Source organism: Drosophila bipectinata, chromosome 3R, assembly GCF_030179905.1.
Source record: "Drosophila bipectinata strain 14024-0381.07 chromosome 3R, DbipHiC1v2, whole genome shotgun sequence".
In the NCBI taxonomy this organism is placed as follows: Eukaryota; Metazoa; Arthropoda; class Insecta; order Diptera; family Drosophilidae; genus Drosophila; species Drosophila bipectinata.
In genome coordinates this window covers 17,573,661-17,596,221 of record NC_091739.1, presented here as the reverse complement: position 1 = coordinate 17,596,221, position 22,561 = coordinate 17,573,661, and the positions used below count along the sequence as shown (strand labels likewise).

At 41.5% G+C, this 22,561-nt stretch overlaps 1 protein-coding gene across 3 annotated transcripts; it reads left to right on the top strand.

Annotated features, from left to right (window-relative positions):
* Nucleotides 1–932: 932 nt before the first annotated feature.
* sas (stranded at second) lies at nucleotides 933–22,098 on the top strand. Of its 3 annotated transcripts, XM_017249105.2 has the most exons (10): nucleotides 933–1,061; nucleotides 2,474–2,927; nucleotides 12,204–13,495; nucleotides 16,620–16,911; nucleotides 17,117–17,761; nucleotides 17,831–18,061; nucleotides 18,424–19,467; nucleotides 19,944–20,969; nucleotides 21,193–21,417; nucleotides 21,480–22,098. In XM_017249105.2, exons 2-10 carry the CDS (start codon nucleotides 2,570–2,572, stop codon nucleotides 21,485–21,487), a joined length of 5,121 nt encoding a protein of 1,706 aa, XP_017104594.2. In that variant the 5' UTR covers nucleotides 933–1,061; nucleotides 2,474–2,569; the 3' UTR covers nucleotides 21,488–22,098. The 3 variants fall into 3 exon arrangements, with proteins under 3 accessions (XP_017104594.2, XP_070136832.1, XP_070136831.1); XM_070280731.1 differs by lacking the exon at nucleotides 18,424–19,467; XM_070280730.1 differs by lacking the exons at nucleotides 17,117–17,761; nucleotides 17,831–18,061.
* The last annotated feature ends 463 nt before the right edge of the window (nucleotides 22,099–22,561 follow it).

Here is a 22,561-nt window from a genome sequence, read left to right as displayed (position 1 = left end):
CATTTCTTTTGGCTGATGCTGTTGGCCAACTCATGCCATTGATGTGTGCTGACGGTTTCTGGGCGCGTCTCCCAGCCAAAGCCATTGGATTGATATTTGCATCGATGGCATTTGATGGCGGTTGATCAGCGGAATTCATATTTCGGGGAGCAGCAGTCCCGCAGATAAGGCCTTGCGGATGATTTTGTGGGTAGTCGGTTATGTGGGTTCACAAATTGGAATTCGTTGTATTTTGCAGATTTTATCTGGGCCCTGTCTAAGGCACGGTTTAAATGAAGAATCATTTTTTGGGAATTTTATCGTCAAATACTTGGGTGTTGTCGAAAATCTTAAAATCTGTCTTAGAAAAGGTAAGACTTTATACCGTTAAGAGGCTATGATCGGAGGTATTTGTGCTTTAATCTTATTCGACTTTTGGGCCCGTTCAGCGACCCAGACAAAAAGAAGTAGAAGCAGCCAGAAATTGAGACCGAATACCGAAAACCGTGGGCGTAATCGGAACAATGAATGCCAGCCTGGTGGGGCTTGGGGTTTTTCAATGAGTCGTACCTTTTCCCCGCCCAATCAATTGGACAGTTCGAATAGTTCGCTGAGTTCACTTGTCAAGGAATCGACAATTGCAAGTCTTGGCCAAAAAAAAAGAAGAAAAAAATGTAGAGTCTTGTGTATGCATCATGGTCGTTTGCTTCTGAACCAACGACTTCTGGAGAGGGTACACATACAGCCTAGACACACCTGAGTGTGGGTGCAAGAGCGTTCAACTATTATGTCAAGCCGAGCTCCCTCGCTCTCACCTGTTGCGCGCTCAGCTGACGGAGTGGATGGTGGAAACTCAACACAGTGAGCGTTGTGGCCAGCAAACCAGTTACCTGTTGGAGGTGGTGAATTCAGCGAACGATCCATTCCAACCAAGATCCAATCCGGCGGAGAGATCAGTTGCTGGTCGTGCCTCAGACGGAGCGGTCTGAACGATCGTATTTGAACAACCGCGTTGTCCGCAAACGTGGCCAGAGATAACAGAGGAGAAAAAATTAAAAAAAAAAACCTATATCTTTTGCCGGGTTGGTGCTAATCTTAAATCCTAATCTCGTTAGCGTGTGTGTGTGTATGTGTTTCCGTTTTGATTTATGCAAATCTTTGGCTTTCCTATTGAACAAACACCAGAGCCAAAGAAGTGAAACATGCAGCATGGCAGAAAAAATAAGAGAACCACGACCAAAAACATTCCATTGAAAATACCAAAAACAAGTTTTCTCCTTGCCCCCGCCACCCCCCGCGGTCGCTCTTTCTCTTTTCTTTTCATCTGTCTCGTTCAGTTGTTTGCTTTCGACCATTTGCCATTTCTACATAAAAGGAGTGAGAGTGAAATGTGAAATGTCAGTGCAAATAACCCAAAACTTTTACAATGACATCATTTGGCAAAAAAAAATATAAACGTAAAATAAATACTAACAAAAATGAAGTCGAGCAAAAAATGTAGAACCGCCTGCTGTCTAATTGTCTCTCAGCTAACTTGGCCAAAAAGGCCGTGGAGCGCATTCTGCGGTCTGCAGCCGTTTCTAGTTGCAATGGTTGCTGCTGCCGTAGGAACCGGTTGAAATATTTTCGCTATTGCAATTTGGGTCTAAGGTTTTTGTTGCTGCCGTTGCAATATAGCCTATTGCATGAGCATCGACTGCCTTGCATATAATATAGCACTCGTATATCTTTTTCCTAGAGGGCAATTTGTTGTGCCTTTGTTTTTTCTATGCTGGTTTATTTGCCTACTTTATTTTTTGTTTGAATGGTGAGAAGCTGCTTCGGTTCCAGAAAATAAAAATTATGTATGAGATGCTTTAGGGCCATGTTTGGGAGTTGTAAATTTAAATTAAATATGCTAAGTAGCATTTTCATATCGTAAATCTCTAGAGCGATTTCCAAAGTCTCGACATTTGAAAGAAAAAAAAAAGTAAAACGAAAGACTTAGGCAACGAACTTGCATAAGCTATTGTAAACTAGGGGAGTTTAGAAGCTTCGCATACATCACTTTAATGATTTAGAAGAATCTATAACTCAAAACTTAAACAACGAGAAATAAATAAACAGACATCAATAATACTTAGTCGAGCAGCACCGACAGCAGATATTTCATTTAAACTTTCCAAGTAACTCACCGACTGACCCAGCAAATCATTCCACCAATTGACGGCAAACTGTAGTCGCTTGACACTTGGTGGATCATTATTCAACCGACTTTCAACGGAAATGACAGCATTTGGGGTTACCAAACCAATGACAAATAACTGAAACCGCTGCCGTCCAAATGTCGTGTGAACTTAAACAACCGCAAAGGCAACTAACGAAAAAAAATCAAAAATAAATAAATAACACTAAAAGAGAAACTTCAATCAAATCGAGTGAACCAAAGTCAATAATGAGCTATCGAGACCTTTCCTATACCCCATATGTAATTTATTTAATTCCATATTTATAGAAGATTACTATAAATTAACTATAACAAGTGCAAACGTGTGAGAAAAAATCGTAAAAGAAGGGAAACAGAGAAAAAAAAACGGATAGATTAACCAAAATGCAGACGTGTAGAAGAAGAAAAGCCCGAGGCGACCCAGCCACGATCTCTTGGAGGAGAATGTGTTTGGCCACTCTCTGTGGATTGCTGCTGCTTGGCATTCAAATCGAGCATGCGGCGTCTGCGCCTGCAGGCGAGGATGCAGCAGAAACAACAATGCCAGCGTTGGATACAACAACAGACTCCCCAGTCGCAGCATCGCCAGTTACAACAACAATTGCCTCAGAACAAAGCACCAACATCAGCAACAACAACAGCAGCAGCTCCACCACCACCACCACCGAGGCAGCGGATAGTTCAACGACTTCCACGACAACAACCACTGAAGCTACCAACAAATCGAATGCGGCCGAAGCTGGTGAGTCTCAAAAGCCAAAAGCCATGAAAATTATATAGATGCCGGTAAATCGCTTAGACGCCCGACTAGATGAGGTCAGTGGCTTAGGTTGGATTTACTAAGGGGGATTCTAGCAAATTTAAAACGATATTTGTTTTTTAATAAAATTATCTTCTTTTTATCTTCTTATTAGTTTTTTAAAGGGAAGGTTTCAAGAAAAGGAAATGTCAAACCCTTATCTGCTAAATCCTTATCTTTTGAAACAAGTAAATGATTATAAGAAAAAATGTATTCAAAATACTTAAAGCATTCAGCGAGAGTCTTTCATTCGATTATCTAAAGATAAAGAATTAGAAAGAATCCTTAAGTGGCTACAAAATGTACATTTATTAAAATTATAAATAAAATTTTAAGAAATTACCCTTTTAGAAAATAATTTCATAAAAGAGTACTCAGTCAATGTCCCCTTTGACGCCACTGAATAATGCATCCCATCTCGGGTCTAGAGCACTTCTCCAGACACCTTAATCTCGCCCCACCTTGGCTCTGGGCCATTATCAAATTTGGTTCTCTGAGATACTAATTAACGCCGCGCCGGTGCGTGACTTCTGGGCCGCCCTTTTTCCCCGATTTCGTTTCGATTTGTAAGCCATTTCTCCGTAATTATTTTCCGATTCGGTTAAATGGAGCGCACAAAAGAAATTTTTCGGGTTTATTAATGAGCGAAAGAATATTCAAAGATACGAGTCGTTTCCTGTTGAATTACTTAGTTAATTGTGCGGTATATCAAAGTGAAAATAAGAAAATCGTTAGACCTTAGGCCAAATCAAAAGAAAAGCTTCCTCAGGCAATATAATTATTATAGAATTTCTTACAGGAGAAAATTGTTTTTTAATAGAGAACTGTGTAATAATTTTTTTAGAACATTCAGACATGTTTGGGATCATCAGGCAAATGATGAACTTTCATCTTTTTTGATCCACTTCTGTAGTACAAAAGTGAAAGGTTTTATTGCTCGGCGTTTGTCAAAGCCAATCGAGTTTTGAAAAATTAGGTTGCCGGTTTAATTGTCGAGTTCTTGGCAATAACAGTTTTATAATTGGCTTGAACGTTGCTTTAGGTTTAATGTCAGATGCACATCAAAGCATTTGTTCATTGTTGTGGTGGTTTTTGTTCATTTGGTTGGTCCAATGATGACTTGATAAAATAAGGTCTAGCATAGGCCCAGATCAATTCAGTCCAGATTGTTGGCTCAAGAAAACGGTAATACACTTTAACAATGGGGAAGTGGCCTTTTTTTAGGCCGCCCCAAATGCCACGGGGAAGTTAATGAGTTTTGACAACAAACATTGGATTGATGGTACGGTAAACCTTCACAAATTACTCAATTTAAATGCAAAGCACCCAGCAGTCATGACTCATGCCCTTAACCTACGTACCACAAGCCACTCTGTGTCAGATTTGGATAATTTAGGGAGTTGGCATTTGTACACCAACATGGAGTGTCTTCTCGCGGGGGCTAATTTAAACAAAAAAAAAAACAAAGAAATGTATACAGAAAATTAGCAAGGAAAAATAAATGGCAATTAGTCATTGGATGGCTTTGATAAATGATACGCCCCCACCTGTTTTGTGAAGACATCACACCTGATTAGATGAAATACCTGGTATTTTGAAATAGGAATAGGTTGGGATTTAATTAATTAGGCAGTGAGTGGGCTGCTAGGGGATTAATGATTTAGATTATATAATTAAAACAAATACAAACACTTACAAATCAATAATTGGGCAAGACTTTACACAGTTGATAAACTGGTTTCTAATATAGTTACAGCAACTGAAACAAGTCTTCAACTTTGCCGCAAACTGTCAGTCAAGCATATAAAAAGATTATAAATAAAAATAAAAATGCTATTGTTGATCTATTAATGTTTTTTTCAATAAAACGTCAACTCCTATGATCATGGAATATCCCATAATTACCAACCATTTTTACCGCTTGGCGGCTAACTTGTTTTGTGGAAAATCCAAAGCCAAAAGAAACACTTAGAGGCCAGCAAATTGTTTGCAAACCGAGGAAAAAATTTAACAAACTAACACTAATGAGTTGGAAAATTGCACACCACTAACGGTGGCAGTTGTACTTGAAAGTCGAGTACATAAATCATTTATGTTAATTTTCTGTTTTGCAGCACCCAATTGAGTGCTAAATTATGGCCTTGATATATAACAAAGGTGAACAAAAACTGAAAAAATGCAGAAGAAATCCTATTGAGCAATTTTCAATGCGTTGGCATTGCATCTCAGGGACTGCACTTAAAATGGCTTGCCAAAAATAAATAAATATTTATAGAAGGTCTCTTGCCCAATAATACGCATCACGAAATCTATAAACTTCAATAACGAAAATGATATGAACGAAAAAAGTCCACAGTAACGACCTCAATTAACAGACCAACAGGTCTCGACTCACTTTCTTCAAGGGAAAATCTACAGCAACAAAAAGAGTGGATGAAAAAATTATAATAAATAAAAAAAATAAATAATAATAAAAAGTGGCGAGTGACCTGTTATTATGTGGACTTGTTGATTGTTTATTATTTTTACAAATCAAAGCAAAGTGAAATTTACATATTTCTTGCACGTTTATCGTGATTTTTTGGTAGTGAAAATATCCCATCATCTTAAACATGAGAAGTTTTTTTTTTAATAAAATTTTTGATGCGGGGGATGACAAGTTAACATTTATGCGAAAAACACCAAGTTTTTCTGAATGGAATATACCCAAGCCAAGTTCGTTGCTTAAGTCTTTTGTTTGCTGCGCCCATGCGAGCTTGCTTCTTTCGTTTCTTGTTTATTTTTCTGTGGTTTTCATATTTGTTCGTCTGCGTAATCGAGAAATTCTTCAGAAAAAGGCCGGCAGACAAAACTTTTGTTTTCGTGAATTTTTTCAAGGATAAGAGTCCAACCTGAGTGTGAGAAATATGCCAGGAGAAATACATACATACGTACATATATAATGGGTGTGGCATTTTGGTGCGTGATATGCGGCATGAACTATGCTGTACCTTTCGCTTTGGGGTTCATGCTCGATTAGCTGGCGAATTTCAAGCGACCGCTATAATGAACCGATAAGTAAAAGTAGCTTAAAAAAGGCTTTTCAACAAGTTAGCAACGGTAAGAGTTTGAAAAATACATTAAGTGTTATGAGTGTGGAGTGACAAACACAACAACACGAAGCGATTGTTAATTGTTGGCCGTTAGCCGGTAGGTTGATTTTTTTTTTGCTTTGTTACTATTATAGCTTTTTACATTGAAACTCAAAACAGCATCCCATAGGCGAACCACAAAGGCGAGCGGGGGATGCGTGAAAGTGCAGACAGAGACAATTAACATTTTGTCCATAAATATGGCTTTATAGATGTTTGGAACTTTAGTGTCAAAAATATTACTATTGGGCTTTGAACTCTGAGTGGGATTTTCACACCGTTGATGTAGGCTTTCTCCACAAACCACACACTTTTCAAACAGAACCAAACGGGTTGAGCAAGTGAAAACCAGGCCTGGCCCGCGACTGAACTCAATCCGATCTATGTGTGTCAGGGGCGCAAATCAAAATACATAAATAAGTTGGCAAAATTAATTCTAATTGTAACTAGTTTTCAAATATGCATTAAGCAATGGCATCAATTCCACTTAGAGTACCAGTATCATGCAATTCCTACTCCTCCTTCTCCAGTCTAGTCTGGCTGTCTTGCATTTTTTCAATTAGATAATTTTTCACGTTGTTTCTTTTTTCTTCTCACATGCATTGGGAAAAAAATGTAGCACAGAAAGGCACTGTGCGGCTAATTAATGCATTTTAATTGCGAATACTTAGTGGCCTGGCCAAGTATCCATGTAAGTGTGAGTGTTGGGGTACACTGAGTCAATTATCTGTGTCATTGAACGGTGCCGAGAGCAAGAGAACGTGGACAGGAAGTTTCAGCTTAGAGCGTTAGCTTCAAAAAGAATGGAAATTATTTTAATTACCTGTTATGAATAATTTCTACTGTTAGGCGAGCTCAAAGATTAAATAAGAGGGGGATTAGTGTTGCATAAATGCGGAAGAATACTCCATAACAGAATAGTCTATAAAATATTACATAAAATATGTCCCAAAGACCTTGTTTATTTTGTAAAATACTTGCCTGATGAATTAAAATTCACACATGTTTATCCTCTTATGTATCTTCATGTCCATTGTTGGTTTTGCCAGCTTGTGCCATTCAATTGACCTTCAATTTGGACGCACTTTGCCACAAGTTACAAGTCAGCCAACCCGTAATGAAAAACAAAACCGCTCACATGGCTTTGTAGCTCCAATTCCAATCCAAACTCCACTTCCAATTCGATTTCATGGCCGGCCAAGCAACTCGCATTCACTTGGCTAAGAGTGTGTGGTGTCATTCCGCTGAGATCAGATACAGATACAACTAGAGCTGCAACTACACAAGTTAAGTGGCGTTTGTGTTTAGTCATATTGTTGTTTATATTTCTGCTAGAGGTCTTTGTCTTTAGCTCCTTAAGCTCGAACTCCAAATGGACAATGACACGCGCTCTTAGCAGCATTCGAAACGTGTCTTGTTTAAAGCATTAGATGCGGATCCCCCCACAACTCTGAAAAGAAATAAATACATATATATACCCCTCCGGATCCAACTGCATTTTTGTTGTTGTGGGATGCACATGAACTTTCGAGTTGAAAAAGGTCAAATACTGGTTGGGAAATAATTTTGCTTTATTGCCGAACAGTTTGAGTCGTCTTCCCCTTTTAGCTGGCTAATGATATTGTTGTTTTTGGCTTTTTTTATGGGTATGAGGAATCTGACCCTATCGGAGATGGTCTTACATACCTGACTGACCCACCGGACATTTGTTTGTGTACGAGAGTTCTTTGTTTTCCTTTCTCTCCACGGCCTAAGTCCATTTTTATGTCATTAGCCAGATAGAAAGGCCGATAAAATGCCAAGAACTATTTGGGTTGGAAGCAAACTCAGTTAACTGCATTTGAGATGAATTCATGATAAAGCTGTGTACTTTAAACGTTTCTTTGCTGATGATTTCTTTTGACAGAAACTGAAAAAAGAACAGGAAACAAATCGGATTCATAGCTTTGAAGTATTTCCGTCCAAAAAAGATGAAAAATTCAACGTAACATTGAAATTTAACACTTCGTTTCACAAATTTCCATATTCGCCTTTTGTGAAATATCAGCTCTTTGGACAAAGGCCAAATAATTTCATTAACATCAGCAAATTTCTAAAACAAATAAGTACAATAGGAAAAGCCTCCAAAATCTCGCTTTAATTAAAAGCAATACTATAATCAAAATTAACACCCAAAGAGTAGCGAACGAATTCGAATGCAAGCAACATCATAAATTGCGTAATCTATTCGAATTTTGTTTATAATTCAAAGTTGAAACCGGACCACCGCCAACAGCTGCATAATACGGTTGAATATTCGAGAAGGTACAAAACTAGATACATATATGTACGTATAGAGCCAATGTTTTGGATTCATGACACACTCTGAGGCATGACCGTTACATTGCCCAAAACCCAAAATGGTCAAACCTTTCCCCTCATGTTTTCCTTCTTTTCGATCGGCGGTCGCCGTTTTATTATGTTGACACTTTTTGCGCATTACAAAACCCGGCCAATAGAGCGGTGCAAGGTGGGTAAGAAGCGGTGGAGCCACAAGGTGGGTGGAGGGTATCAGGGGTGTGGGCATGGAGCGGTCATGGAGTGCTCATTATGAAGATCTGCTTCCGGTTGGTTGCGTCAAAGGCTCCCCTACACTCGGCGTCCAATTTCTAGCTACGGAAATGGGGAGAAAGAATTTCTGAATAGAGGTGCTTTAACGGAAAAGGTAATCGATTGGCTTTGCCATGTTTCTGGGTCAAGTGTAAGGTTTGACGAGGTTCTTTGTTGAAATTAAGTCATAAGTAGCGGAAAATGGACATTAAAATAAATTACATAATCTACATCTCTTGGAAGTTCTCACTAAAAAGAGAGACTTATAAAGTTCTTAATGATAAAAAGGCTATATCTACTAAACCAAGCCTTCTGTTGAATTTTTCAAATGCTTTCAGAATTTAAAAATGATAGAAAAGTTCCCAAATGACATCATTTAACTTTGTATTCTGCTGGAATATAATCAATAATTTAAATAAAAACCCTTTTTCATCAATAAATTATATGCATATCGTTCAAGAAACATGCCTTTATGAAGATTAATTGACCAAAAAGCTCTTTTTTCCAGCCATTTAGCAAACATTTCAAACCATTATCAACTGCAGATCGGTGGTGCCCATCCTCGGCCCAGAACAAGTACTATTCCGCCTAACAAAGACATCCGGTTTGCATGCAACGCTTCACGGCAGCTTGTCAATTCTAAGCACATCACCTATGGCCTCCGCCGTGCCTCTTGTAACGCCCCCTCGAATGTTAGCCCCAGCTACCAGGAGGCTCTTTGACAAGCTGTCTGTTCATTTGTTTGTTTGTGGAGCCGCAGAACGTGCGGCGACTTAGAAAAACCGCAAATGAGTTTGAACTACCGGACAGAATTTTTGCATTTCTGCATAAGTGGCCTGTCTTCGGGTGATTGTTTGCGGTGGTGCTGGTGGTTAGCATTCGTTTATATACCATATTTATATATATAAGGTGTATGTGTATATCATAATCAAGCTGACTGACCGGCTTAGGGACTGAGTCATAAACTATGCTAAACCAAAAACCCATTTTGCATGGCCAAGGCACTGAAGCAGATACAGAAACTCAAGTTCGTTGTCTGAGTCTTTTGAATGCACTCACAGAAGTAGGGGATAAAAACCCAAGGCAAAAACTTACATAACGGAAAGACGGACCACCAAACAAGTCCTATCTTTACCCCATGCTGAAGAAGGTATATATATATAAATATATATATATCTATATGTAATACATAAATTGAAGAAGAGCCTGGCGGGTTCGCTTAACGAGTGCCAGTGAAAAATGAAAATCAATGACAGTAAAAGACAAATTGTGCGCCAAGTAAAAACAGACAAAACAAAGGAGTGGGAGAGTCCCAGAAGAGGCTCGAACGCGAACAGTTCGCGTATTATAAACGACTAACCATGAAAGCAACAGCCAAGATCCGAGAACCAAGAACAGAGCGAACAACAACAATTGCAGTGCCAGTCCTCCTAGGTCTGGATCTGGCCAGAGCTGGAGCTGGAGGCTGCCAGCCGCAGCATAACGAACTCAAATTCAAGGTTCATGTCAGTAACCTTAAGTTCTGGTCCCGACACAACAATAAAAGCAACAGCCCAAACATAAAAAACACACATATAAAGGTGTTCTCTTCATATAGAAATCGGCTAGGTTCCTTGCCTATAAGCTTTACTACTTTTTAATGACCTATGTACAAATTTATCTTACATGGAGCTAATTAATCATCTTAATGGCTGAAAGATAAATAAAAACATGACAAAATAAAATAAGTTTTGAAATAGGAAACAAAAAGGTATTTAATCTACCTTTAAAAACGGAATAGTTACTAAAATAAATTTTATATTAAAATTATGAATTATAACCTTTGCTGAGGGTATTCTTTATTCGCTGGGCAGTATTTATTATTTTATACTTTTAACGCTAAATTGGCGTCCGTTGCATGTTGACTCTCATTCTGATTCCGACTCTGTTCAAGCCTTTGACTGTCTGACTGACTGCCTCCGAGCGTCGAGTGTACCAAAGCAAATTTCAGTTCCCTTTTTTTTTTTTATTAAAGCGACGACAACTGTTGCGTCTGCACTGGGGGATTCAGGGTCTAGGGACCCAAAGCCGAAACCCGGTACCCGAGACCCGGGACCGCTTTAATGCCTATTACCACGCATGCATGACAGTTGCACTCCCCCCCGGTTGGAAACCCTTTTCAAAAGCCCTCCACCCACACTCCCTTTAGGCCTGTCTAGGCTGAGGACTTGGCTGGATAAAAGCCGTCCCCATGGGGTCGCTTTTAGCCCATTCTCCAAGCCCCACGCCCCTGATACCTCCTCCATGACATCCATGAGTCAGTGGTCTGTTGTTGTAATACCTAGAAAAAAAGGGCTGTCTACCATTACAGCTGGAATGATCGAATGCTCGGGTGCGTCGAAAATTGCAGCTAAACTATTTAATGGTTATTACTGAAATGAGACCGATGAAACGCTCTTGGAAAATGATAAATGGAAATTTTTTGAATTCTTTGACAGCCCAAGCAATCAAACATAATCAAGTCCCAGCTAAATGGATATTGATTGACTAATTTTCGAATTAAAAAATCTGAGACGAAAGAGCCAGAAACGTATGTAGGTAGACTTCTTCCCAGCATTTTAGATGTACTCTGAACTGAAGCAATTAGCGATCAAGTTCAAGTTCTCATTAATAAATTAAATCTTAATTGAATGTTCCGGGCAGGAACGATCTTTAATCTCTGGTGTCTTCAGTGGCGAGTCAAGTGTTTTTGTATCTGTTTTAAAAGGCGAATCTTAAAGACCACCTTTAGTAAGGTCGTCATTTATTTATGACATGAGTTCTGGTCCCCCAAACTATGCCCTGAAAGCCAAAGTAATTACATAACAGAGAAAAGAAATGAAAATCACAAAGAACAACAAGTTGCCGGCTCGGCCTGAGCTTCCAAAAAAAAACAAAAAGAAGAGCTTTTCAAGCCAAGAAAACAACAAAGAAAACGAGAAAAAATATAATATCATTAAAGATGTGGCCTGCCTGATATTTTGGCCGGGGCTTGTCCACCAGGTCTTCCGAGAACGGACCGACCTATGGCTGATGATTCAGCCATTCAGGCAGAAGACTCGGTACCCGGGCAGACAGGGCTTAATGAATACCTTGCAGATTTTGCGGAATTGATGCTGTTGCTATTGCTGTTTTATGGCAAAAACCAAAAACCGAAAAAAAGAATGAGAATTTCAGAAAAAAACCAAAAGCCGAAAACAGAAATTACGTTTCAATGATGGCGTTGCCAATGGGAATTGCGGATGATGCTGCCGGTTTGAAGGCGATGGCGATGATGATGAGGCGCGTGAGATATTTCCAATACGATTTACGTGGTTTCCGCTAGAATTGGGCAACCTTTTTTTTGTAGAGCTCTAACCGTAAAAATGTGGGACAAAGCCTTGGAGTTTGTTTACCCCTGTTTCAGGTGATTCATGGATGTGGGAGAATTTAAAAAGAATTCTCTAAAGCTTACTAATAATATATTTTTTATATTTTTCAGAGATAACAACCATCTTGCCAGCTTCAAGCAGCATTCCCGAGGAGTCCAGTGTACGGTCGACGAGCATTGAACCGATTACCTCCACGGAGCCCACTACAACTCCCCGCCAGGAGACCTCTGTGCCTGAGCAGCCACTGATCTTCTCCCACACGGAGCCGGATCAGAGTCACATCCAGCACATTCCACTGAGGGATGAGCACGCCGAGAATAGCGGCAGCGATGACAGCACCACGGAAATGCTGAAGGATCAGCAGCTGAAGCAGGATCGGGAGGATCAGCAGAACGAACTGAATCAGATTTCTAATGAACAGGACGATGTGGTCAAGGATCTGAATAATTTCCGGCATCCGGCCACTCTCATAACGGCCAGCAATAGCAACAGCGAGGAGAACAGCGAAAGCGAAAGTGACAAACAAGTTGAGACAACAACAGCCACTGCAGCAACATCTACAGGTACTCCGGCAACTTCTACAGAAACACCAGCAACATCGAGCAGTACAACAACAGCAACAAGCACAACAACAGAGCAGAATGAACGAGAAGAAGATCCCTATCATGTGCATATACTGTCCGAGAATCATGATCGCCTGGCCGAACACGAAGATTATCAAATGCTCTCGACCAGCACCGAGGAATCGAGCTCGACAACAACGACCACAGAGTCCGGTATTGTTGTCAGCCAGGAGAACAAGGCAACGGCCGAGCCTTCGACTGCAACAGAGTCAACAACGACAACGACAACAACTTCCACAACAACGTCTGGTGCGGCAACAACATCTCGAGCACGCGCCATGCATATGAATGAGCCAGAAAATGAAAATGAAATGGCAACCACTATAATGCCGGACAGCGAATCGGGCCCAGTGATTAACATCGTTGAAGGACAGCACTGGCAGCAGGAGACCGAGTCCACCAGCTCCACCACTGAGGCTGGCACAACCACAAGTAGCAGCACCGACAGCAGCACCACCACTACCACGACCACAACCACTGAACCATCGCCATTTGTGGCTTTTGCGGGAGAGGGAAGGTCTGCGGGTGGCAATGACGATGTTGAGCTCTTCCTGCATCACAATTCCAACGCTACTCATGAGCAGATCATGGATCTCAGTGATGTTAACATGGAAGAGGATCAGAATGAGAGTAGCAGCAGCTCCACCACCACAACTACGACGACATCATCCACTACGACAACTGCACAACCGGAAACGGAAATGCCCAAAATCGTAGAGATCACTGCCAGCGGGGATACCATGCAACGCGAGTGTCTGGCCAATAACAAGAGCTACAAGGTAAGGGAACAAAATCTATAAATAATTTAAAGTTACAGTTTTGATAAAGTCTCCAGGAAATTTGAGAAAAAACTCCAAAATATTGTGCTTGAAGGTTTTGATGCAGATTTGTAGAGAATCGAATTACAAATCGTTTAAGGTATTCCACTTAAGTTTCTTATGGTTTATGGCAAAGATATGGCCTGCCAAATTGTCGCTTTATATGTTTTCCCTATTTTTGAAGGGGTTCCCCAGGAAAATTGAGAAAAAATCTAAAAAATATTTTGTTTGAAGATTTTGATGCAGATTTGTGGAGAATCAAAGTACAAATCGTTTAAGGTATTCCACTCTAGATTCTGATGGTTAATGGCAAAGTTATGGTCTTCGCTGTGAGCCACATTGTCGCTCCATGTGTTTTCCCCATTTTTGAAGGGGTTCCCCTGAAAAATTGAGAAAAAATCTAAAAAATATTTTGTTTGAAGATTTTGATGCAGATTTGTGGAGAATCAAAGTACAAATCGTTTAAGGTATTCCACTCTAGATTCTGATGGTTAATGGCAAAGTTATGGTCTTTGCTGTGAGCCACATTGTCGCTCCATGTGTTTTCCCCATTTTTGAAGGGGTTCCCCAGGAAAAATGAGATAAAGTCTAAAAAATATTTTGTTTGAAGATTTTGATGCAGATTTGTGGAGAATCAAAGTACAAATCGTTTAAGGTATTCTGATAATTATTAGCAGATATATGGCCTTCGCTGTGATGCAATAATTTAATAATTGGAAATGAATAATGAATATTAAATATAGTTTTGAATATGGATACACCAGATACAGAAATTAATCCCAAACCTTTTACGGAAATATACCAAAGTCACTAGTCCGAATAATTGAAAATTTACAGACAAAAAGTGCCCTTTGCAATCAAACCACAACACAATCTGAATAAAAACCCACACCAATCATTTGACAAAATCAATGTAGAATGTGAATTAGATCCTGACAGGGGAGAAAGCGGTGGCCGACGCCTCCATCTCCCTGTCGACCTGCCCACTTCCTGGCACGCAACTCCAATTCGGCTTGTCGTCACCTGGATTGCATAATGCCAACGAGTTTTGGAGCTGCTGCTGCTCATAATAATGAAACCGGTCAGACTTTGGGCTCAATGTTTCCAGCTTCCAGCCTGCAGCTGCTCTGCAGCCCAAAAAAACGAAATATTGAAAATATTTTTCGGTGAGCATTTCCCGGCTGCTCGCCCAAGCAACAATTATGCAAATATTTCGTACACCTTAATATTAAAAGATAGAAAAAAAAAGTTAGGGAAGGAGAAGGCGGTGGAGGAAAATACCAAGAAATTGCTGGGCCATGATTGATGTTGACATCGTCTTTGTGGCCCAATCACCCTCAAGACAATTCCTAATTTCCAGCAATCATCATAAAAATGTGACAATTGCCGGCATTTAAGATAAGCCCCAAGACAAATGCATAAATTATAGTAGAATGGCCCTATCTCTCCTCCGATAATTAACACCCATCGTGCAATTTAAATTTCAATAAATTTCTGCACGCTTTTGTGCGTCTGTTCGACTGTGACGTGTTCATCAAACATTGCACTCCATCTTGCCGGGGCGGCTCGAATAATGGCGCCCAGTCATGTTCGCTCCACAATGGCCATATCTTGGCTTCCATCGGCTGTTTGTTGTCGTCGAATATATACGATAGGTATTTGTGTATGTGGTGTTGCAGCTGGTACTACTTACTGACCAACCCATTTTCTGCTGCGATGCCCAGGCCTGGGTCTGGGTGTTGATTTTGCTTTAATTAAACGATCGTTGGGTTTTTCATTTAAGCATACCCTAACTATTAATCCATTGAGGTTAATTATAAGGTGCTTAAATAATTTTAAAAACAAAATATTTTATTGAACAAATTAATTGCAGTATTATTATTTAAATATATATTAATTTTATCAGTATATATTTTCCTTATTTTAAAAGATCATTCAGCATTCGTTGGCTGCATACTTAATAAGTATCGACTTTTCTTAATCTTTTAAATTGTTTGTGTTGTAGTTTTCATAATCGAGTTTGCGGTTGGCTTCGATATGAAATAATTTTTGCTTTCACTTTTAATGAATTGTTGTCGGTGGCCATTCGTCCCTCCTCTACTACACCAGCCCTCTCCCCATCCACTTAGCATTTTTTTTATAAATTGCTATCGATCGTTGGACACGTGCAACATGCCAAGCCGCATGCCACAAATGTTTTTCAAGTGAGCAGCCAAGTGGCCAACAAAAAAATAATCAAATAAATTGCCCAGTTTACCAAGTGTTTTTCGGCTTTTCTTTACAGTAGTTTATTGTGCCAAAGTGGGCGGTTTTCGGGGCGTTTAGTTTGTAGTCTCTATGGCATTATGGCCACCAAGGTTCGAAAGTTCACAAGAATTATGCTCATTAGGTGTGATTACGGAATGGGATAGAGAACGTGGCTACTAAAACAAAGGGGCGAGAATTTATGAACCTGAGAACCTCATAAGTGATTCGGAAAACCATTCCACGCCTTCGGAATTTTCTTAATTAAAAAAATAAGCAAACTGCTGTTAAACAAAAGACTTTGGCCACGAACTTCCTCAGTTCTCAAAGACGGCGTGGGTCGAATCAAAATTTGACATATTTGGTTATTGGAGCACCAAGCAGGAAACCTCACTTCATGATTGCCTTCAGTCAACAGGCCGAATGATTGATGAGCTTCATTCCACTCCACTCCAAGTCACTCCACTCCTCTCCTCCAGTCACTTGTTTAGTTAGCTCCGCAAATTGACGTAATTTTTCCGCAAATAGCTTTCTCACTCAGCGAAACTCAAGGAAATGTATTTTGACAAAAAAAAATACATAAAAGTGGCTCAGTAGGTCGAACTTTAGTCATTATCCATACAGTTTGTGATTGTTCTGAAGGTACAAACTGCGGTTATTGAAGGTGATTTGCAGGTGGGTGCTTACAGATAGTGAAAGTCGTGACTATAATTTCCTACTGCGGGAGGAAGGAAATTGAAAGCTTTCAGTACAATGGAGTTAAGGGTTTAGCCACAAAATAATATACATATTCATTTTTATGAAGACAATATCTTTACTTATTAAAACCTTCATTTTTCAGCACGGTGAGATGATGGATCGTGAGTGTGACGAGAAGTGCACTTGCAACCGTGGAGACTGGATGTGCGAGCCGCGCTGCAAGGGATTGAGTTATCCGCGTGGCAGCCAGCGCAGCATGGCGAATCCCAATTGCCGGGAGCGCGAGGTGGAGGAGGACTCATGCTGTCGAGTGATGGAATGCAACGATCCTCTGCTAGAGCCCACGGTGGTAACATCGGAGGGTGCCGCACCATCGATTGTGGGAAAACAGGAAGAGGTTCCAGCTACCACGACACCATCCAACGAAGACGAAGGTGAGTTGAGTTTAAATTAAAATTTAATAGGGAGAAGCTTTTAGTGGCTTGCCGTAGTCGTAGCTTTTACCGCATTCCTGACACATCCAAGCTTTAACATGCCGTGTGTTCTTTGTGCCTTCCCATATCCGCCATGTACCCATATCCGCCGCCTCATCACGCCCATCCCGCCCATTGCACCAACCACGCCCACGCCACATTGCAGCCACGCCCAAGACGCGCACCGATTGCCACTACAAGGGAGGAGTATACAAGTTCCGGGAGCGTCTGGAGATCGGCTGCGAACAGATCTGCCACTGTGATGATGGTGGCATCATGGACTGCCGACCCAGGTGCCCGGAGAGGAATCATACGCGTGCGGACAAGTGTGTCTATGTAAAGGATCCCAAGGATGTGTGCTGCCAGTTGGAGTTGTGCGATGTCACCTTAGATGATCACGAACAGCAGCAGCCGGCGCTGCAGAGCAACAACAGCGAAGACCCAGAGGAGCAGCTGCATCCAGAGAACATCTATGGATTCCAAGAGCAGGCTCGAGATGCGGGTGGTGCTGCCCAGACTTGCACCTTCAAGGGATCAGAATACGAGGTGGGCCAGCAGTTCCGCGATGGCTGCGATCAGTTGTGCCTCTGCAACGAGCAGGGCATCCATTGTGCCAAGCTCGAGTGCCCCTCGAACTTTGGTCTGGATGTCCAGGATCCGCACTGCATTCGCTGGGAGCCTGTGCCGGCGGATTTCAAGCCCAGTCCGCCAAACTGCTGTCCGGAGAGCATGCGGTGTGTGGACAACGGCACCTGCACCTACCAGGGCGTGCAGATCGACAACTGGTCGCCGATTCCCGCCAACCTGACAGGTAAGAGCTCATATGGCTTAATCACCATCATGTCACATCTTCATGTACATTTACACTCGAAAAAAACAGGCTGCGATCAACACTGCTACTGCGAAAATGGTCGCGTGGAGTGCAGGGCGGCTTGTCCCCCGGTTCCGGCTCTGCCTCCAGCGGATCTGCCCTGCCATCCGGCCTTGGCCCGCCTGCTGCCCATTCCCGATGATGAGTGCTGCAAGCACTGGACCTGTGCCCCACAAACCCCGAAGACCGGCGGAGAAGAAAAGGAGGAGGAGGAGCCGGCATCCCAGCTCCCTGAAAATGGTAATTGAAAGATTGCATGAACATTGGTTACTCCTTTCTTTATTTGCATGCCATTGCTAAGAAAGCATTTATCATCCAATCGCCATCACACCAATTTCAACAAAAATTTAAAGAAAAAATCAATTTCAATTTCATTTGTTTAATAGCTTGTTTAATTGATTTATTATGCTTCTGCTATCTGATCTCTCTATTTACAACTTTATTCTCACCTTGTATTAATGGCGCTGACATGCTATTTAATTTCGTTTTACTTTATTTTTATTTTCTACGCCCATCACAACCAATTTAAATACGTTATTATTCACGCTATGCATTTTGTAAATAATAAACAAACCAACCATCCAACATGCAACCGATAACAGAAACAGCAACAACAACGACAGCGACAACAGTAGCGACAAGTACAACTAACAAGGTCCCGCCAATGAAAAAGGACGAAGACAAGAAGTCCTCAAGTGGAGCATTCTATCCCACTCTCGATGGGAAGCCCCCGAAGTCCCTAGGTGGCCTCGGCATCTTTGAGAAGCCGGAGAAGCCCGAAAAGGGTCACAAGAAGGTGCAACATCAGCAACAACACCAGCAACATCAACAGCAACATCATCAGCAGGAGCAGCAGCAACATCAAAACGATGTGATATTCGATGGAGATCGTCCGGAGGAGCAAGAAGGACCTCTGCCACCCAATGGCGGGTTTGTTCCATTTCCATTCAGCCACCAACATCCCCATCAGCAGCACCTTGGACCCTATGGTTTTTACAATCCTGTCAAGCCTGTCTACGAGGACTACAATCCCTATGAGCCCTATGACATTAATCCCAATGGAACCCCTCAGGGAAAACCGCCACCAGTGCCCACTAGTCAGTCGGATTTGTTTAATATTTTGGGCGCCGATCAGCCAGGACATCCTGGTCAGCAAGGTCACCCCGGGCATCCGGGACATCCTGGTCACCAAGGACAATCGCAAAAGGATAACCACAATTTACCCTCGCAAGTGAGAATCGAGCAGATATTGCAACACCTGCAGCAAAGTGTTCCAGGAGGACCTCCCCACCAGCAGCAACAACAGCCGCAGCAAACTCTGGCACCACAGCCTCAACATCCAGGACATTATGTGCCCATTGTGCACAGTGGAGTCCCGCCACCACCGCCAGCTCATGGTATTGCCATTGTGGATGGCCAGCCGGTGGCTTATGAGAGTTATCCAGTGATACCTGGACTGGGAGTACCACCATCCACGCTGCACCACCAGCAGCAGCATGCGGCTACCACGCAACAGCACCAGCAGCAAGCGATCCTGCCCAGCTCGAGCACCACGTCCGGCTTATCCACTCAGGCCAGTGAGCACAGCTTGCACCAGAATCAGGACAAACTGGCCAAGCAGCCACCGCCTCCACCGCCGCAGTCAGGTTGATTACAATATTCTAATCACAAATAAAACCTTTTCGAACTCCTCTAGTCTGCTCTGCTCTACAAGCTCTACCAACCACAACAGATACACTGCGACAGGGTTCTACTGTACTAACTGCGACCACACACCCAAGAAAAACCCACAACAGACACTCAGACACACTCGAAAGACACCTCCATACACACTCATTTCGCACCAAAGATCATTCATCATTGTCATGCTTGCCACTAATCCGCAAACTAAGCGATTTCCAAATGAAATTCGTTAATTATTTTAAGAAAAACTAAAAAATCCACTAACAGAAACTAAAAATTGAGATGAGATGAGATGAGCAAAGACTGTTTAAAAAAGAATAATCCCCGTGAGACAGGGTTTTAAAACGGTTCATATTATTTGATAATGTTTCTTTGCTCATCGCTGTATTTTACGATTACTTAACCCCAACTAATAAATTTTTTAAATCCTTTTAACTAGGTGTTAGTAGCCTGCAGCCTGACATTGAAGTCCACACCCTGGAGGCCATCGATCCCAAGACCATTCGTATCGTTTTCACAGTGCCTCAGGTTTACGTGAACCTTCATGGACGAGTGGAACTGCGTTACACGAACGGTCCCAGCAACGACACTTCCACCTGGGAGCAGCAGATCTTTGCCCCTCCCGAGGACCTCATTGCCACCTCCCAAATGGAATTTGATCTGCCCCAATTGGAGCCCAACTCCCTGTACAAGGTGAAAATCACTCTCATCCTCCGCGATCTGAACTCCCAGCCCACGAGTAGTGTTTACACCGTGAAAACGCCACCAGAGCGAACTATTACTCCGCCTCCACCGTTTACGGACTACAGGCCCGACTTCCAGGACATTTTCAAGAACGTGGAGGATCCGGAGCTGACGGTGAGCGAAACAAACGCCAGCTGGCTACAGCTTACCTGGAAGAAACTGCCCGACGAACAGATGGAGTACGTGGATGGCGTCCAGTTACGGTACAAGGAACTGACCGGCATGATCTACTCATCTTCTCCGCTGATTCACCGCACTCTGACCAGCTACACCATCCAGAATCTGCAACCGGATACGGGTTACGAGATCGGACTCTACTACATCCCACTGGCGGGTCACGGCGCAGAGCTGCGAGCCGGGCACATGATCAAGGTGCGAACGGCCCCGAAGGTCGATGTCTACGGCTTTGATGTGACCGTGAATGTCACTAAGGTCAAGACCCAGAGCGTGGAGATCTCTTGGAACGGAGTTCCCTATCCAGAGGATAAGTTTGTGCACATCTATCGGGCCATTTACCAGAGCGATGCTGGCAAGGAGGACTCCAGTGTCTTCAAGGTGGCCAAGCGAGACAGCACCACGGGCACTCTGATCATGGACCTGAAGCCGGGCACCAAGTACCGACTCTGGCTGGAGATGTATCTCACCAATGGAAACACCAAGAAGAGCAATGTGGTGAACTTCATCACCAAGCCAGGTGGTCCATCTACTCCCGGAAAGACTGGTAAGTGGGTGGGATTAATACCCTTTGGAGGGAAATCAACAGGTTAACTTTTCTCTTTCAAGTCTGTGAATTTTTTAAAAGGATTTGGCGGGGAATTAAATTATTTGGTAAAGGTTATCAAGATATTTAATGTAAAATAGAATCATTATAGAGATTGGCTTCATATTTAACCTTACGTACTTTTTGAAACCCTAATATTGACATGATCTTTTATATTATTTAGGAAAACTCCTAACCGCGGGCACCGACCAACCCGTCGGCGATTACTACGGTCCCTTGGTGGTGGTTTCGGTGATCGCCGCCCTGGCCATCATGTCCACACTGGCCTTACTCCTGATCATCACCAGAAGGCGAGTGCACCAAACTGCCTCCATCACTCCTCCCCGCAAAAGCGATGCTGCCTACGATAATCCCTCTTACAAGGTGGAGATCCAACAGGAGACTATGAGTGAGTACCATCTAGGTGCTCTAGCTAGATACTATAATACTAATACTATATCATCTTTGCAGATCTGTAACTGAATCGCAATGCCCTCCAAAAACCACTAGTTTAAAAAACAGATTCTTGTAAATATTTAATGGAAAAAGAAAAACTCAGTGTCAGTAAAAAAGCGAGTTCATAAGTAACAATCCGGAATCGAACAGATTAAATCTAATGGAGGAGTATATAATTTTCATAAATCGGCGCAAGATCAGAAAATTTGTTAAAATCGCAATAGCCGCCATGTTGTATGTAGTGGTTAAGTAATCTAAAGATAAAAAACAAACACACATTTTTTGTTAAACAATTTGTGACTTGTGTAAATAGAGAGAGAGTGAGACACCCTAATGATGATGAACTAATTGAGAAGAGCTCCAAAAACTAAAAATTTCTAGCGATTTCGAAATGCCCGAAATACGAGTTTAGTTAGTTTAACTTGTAAATTTTAGCTTTACACTTATCGTAATTAAAAGGCGCATCCTGCAACGCGAACAAGATCAGCGACGACCACGGGAATATTGGGTTCAATGATGCGTTCTCCGATTAACAGTCCATAAATATTTAAATTAGCTTTTAAACAACCTACAGAGATATGCATATGTATGTATGGATAAATAAAGATAAAATAATAAACAATTAAATAATCAAGTTTTTCCTGTTTATGCCGACTGTTTACAGAGTCTTTAGATAAACGTAGTTCAACTAAGCTTTTTGAACTAAAGTCTAAAAATCGAAAAAGATTTTATTTAATTCCGATTGAATTATAGATTTAACGAATCTCATTTTTTCTGATTTAACGTGTTTACATTATTTTAAAATCCCCTCACAAAATAAGCTCAAAATTTAAAGCAGCTTCGAATATGGATTTCTTATTAATTTCGAGCACAATAATAAAGCCAAGGCAAATTATTAATTTATATACATATTAGTAATTTATCCGCAGGGAGCTTCAAGCTTAGTCATTTTTTTTTTTTATATTAAAGTGCATATTTAAAATTTTGAATCCACGGTGAACACATTTAATATGACACATTTTACAAAAAAAAAAATATGATAAATTTATGTATAAAAATAGATTTCACAGTTTATTAAGATTATTTTATATTTTTTG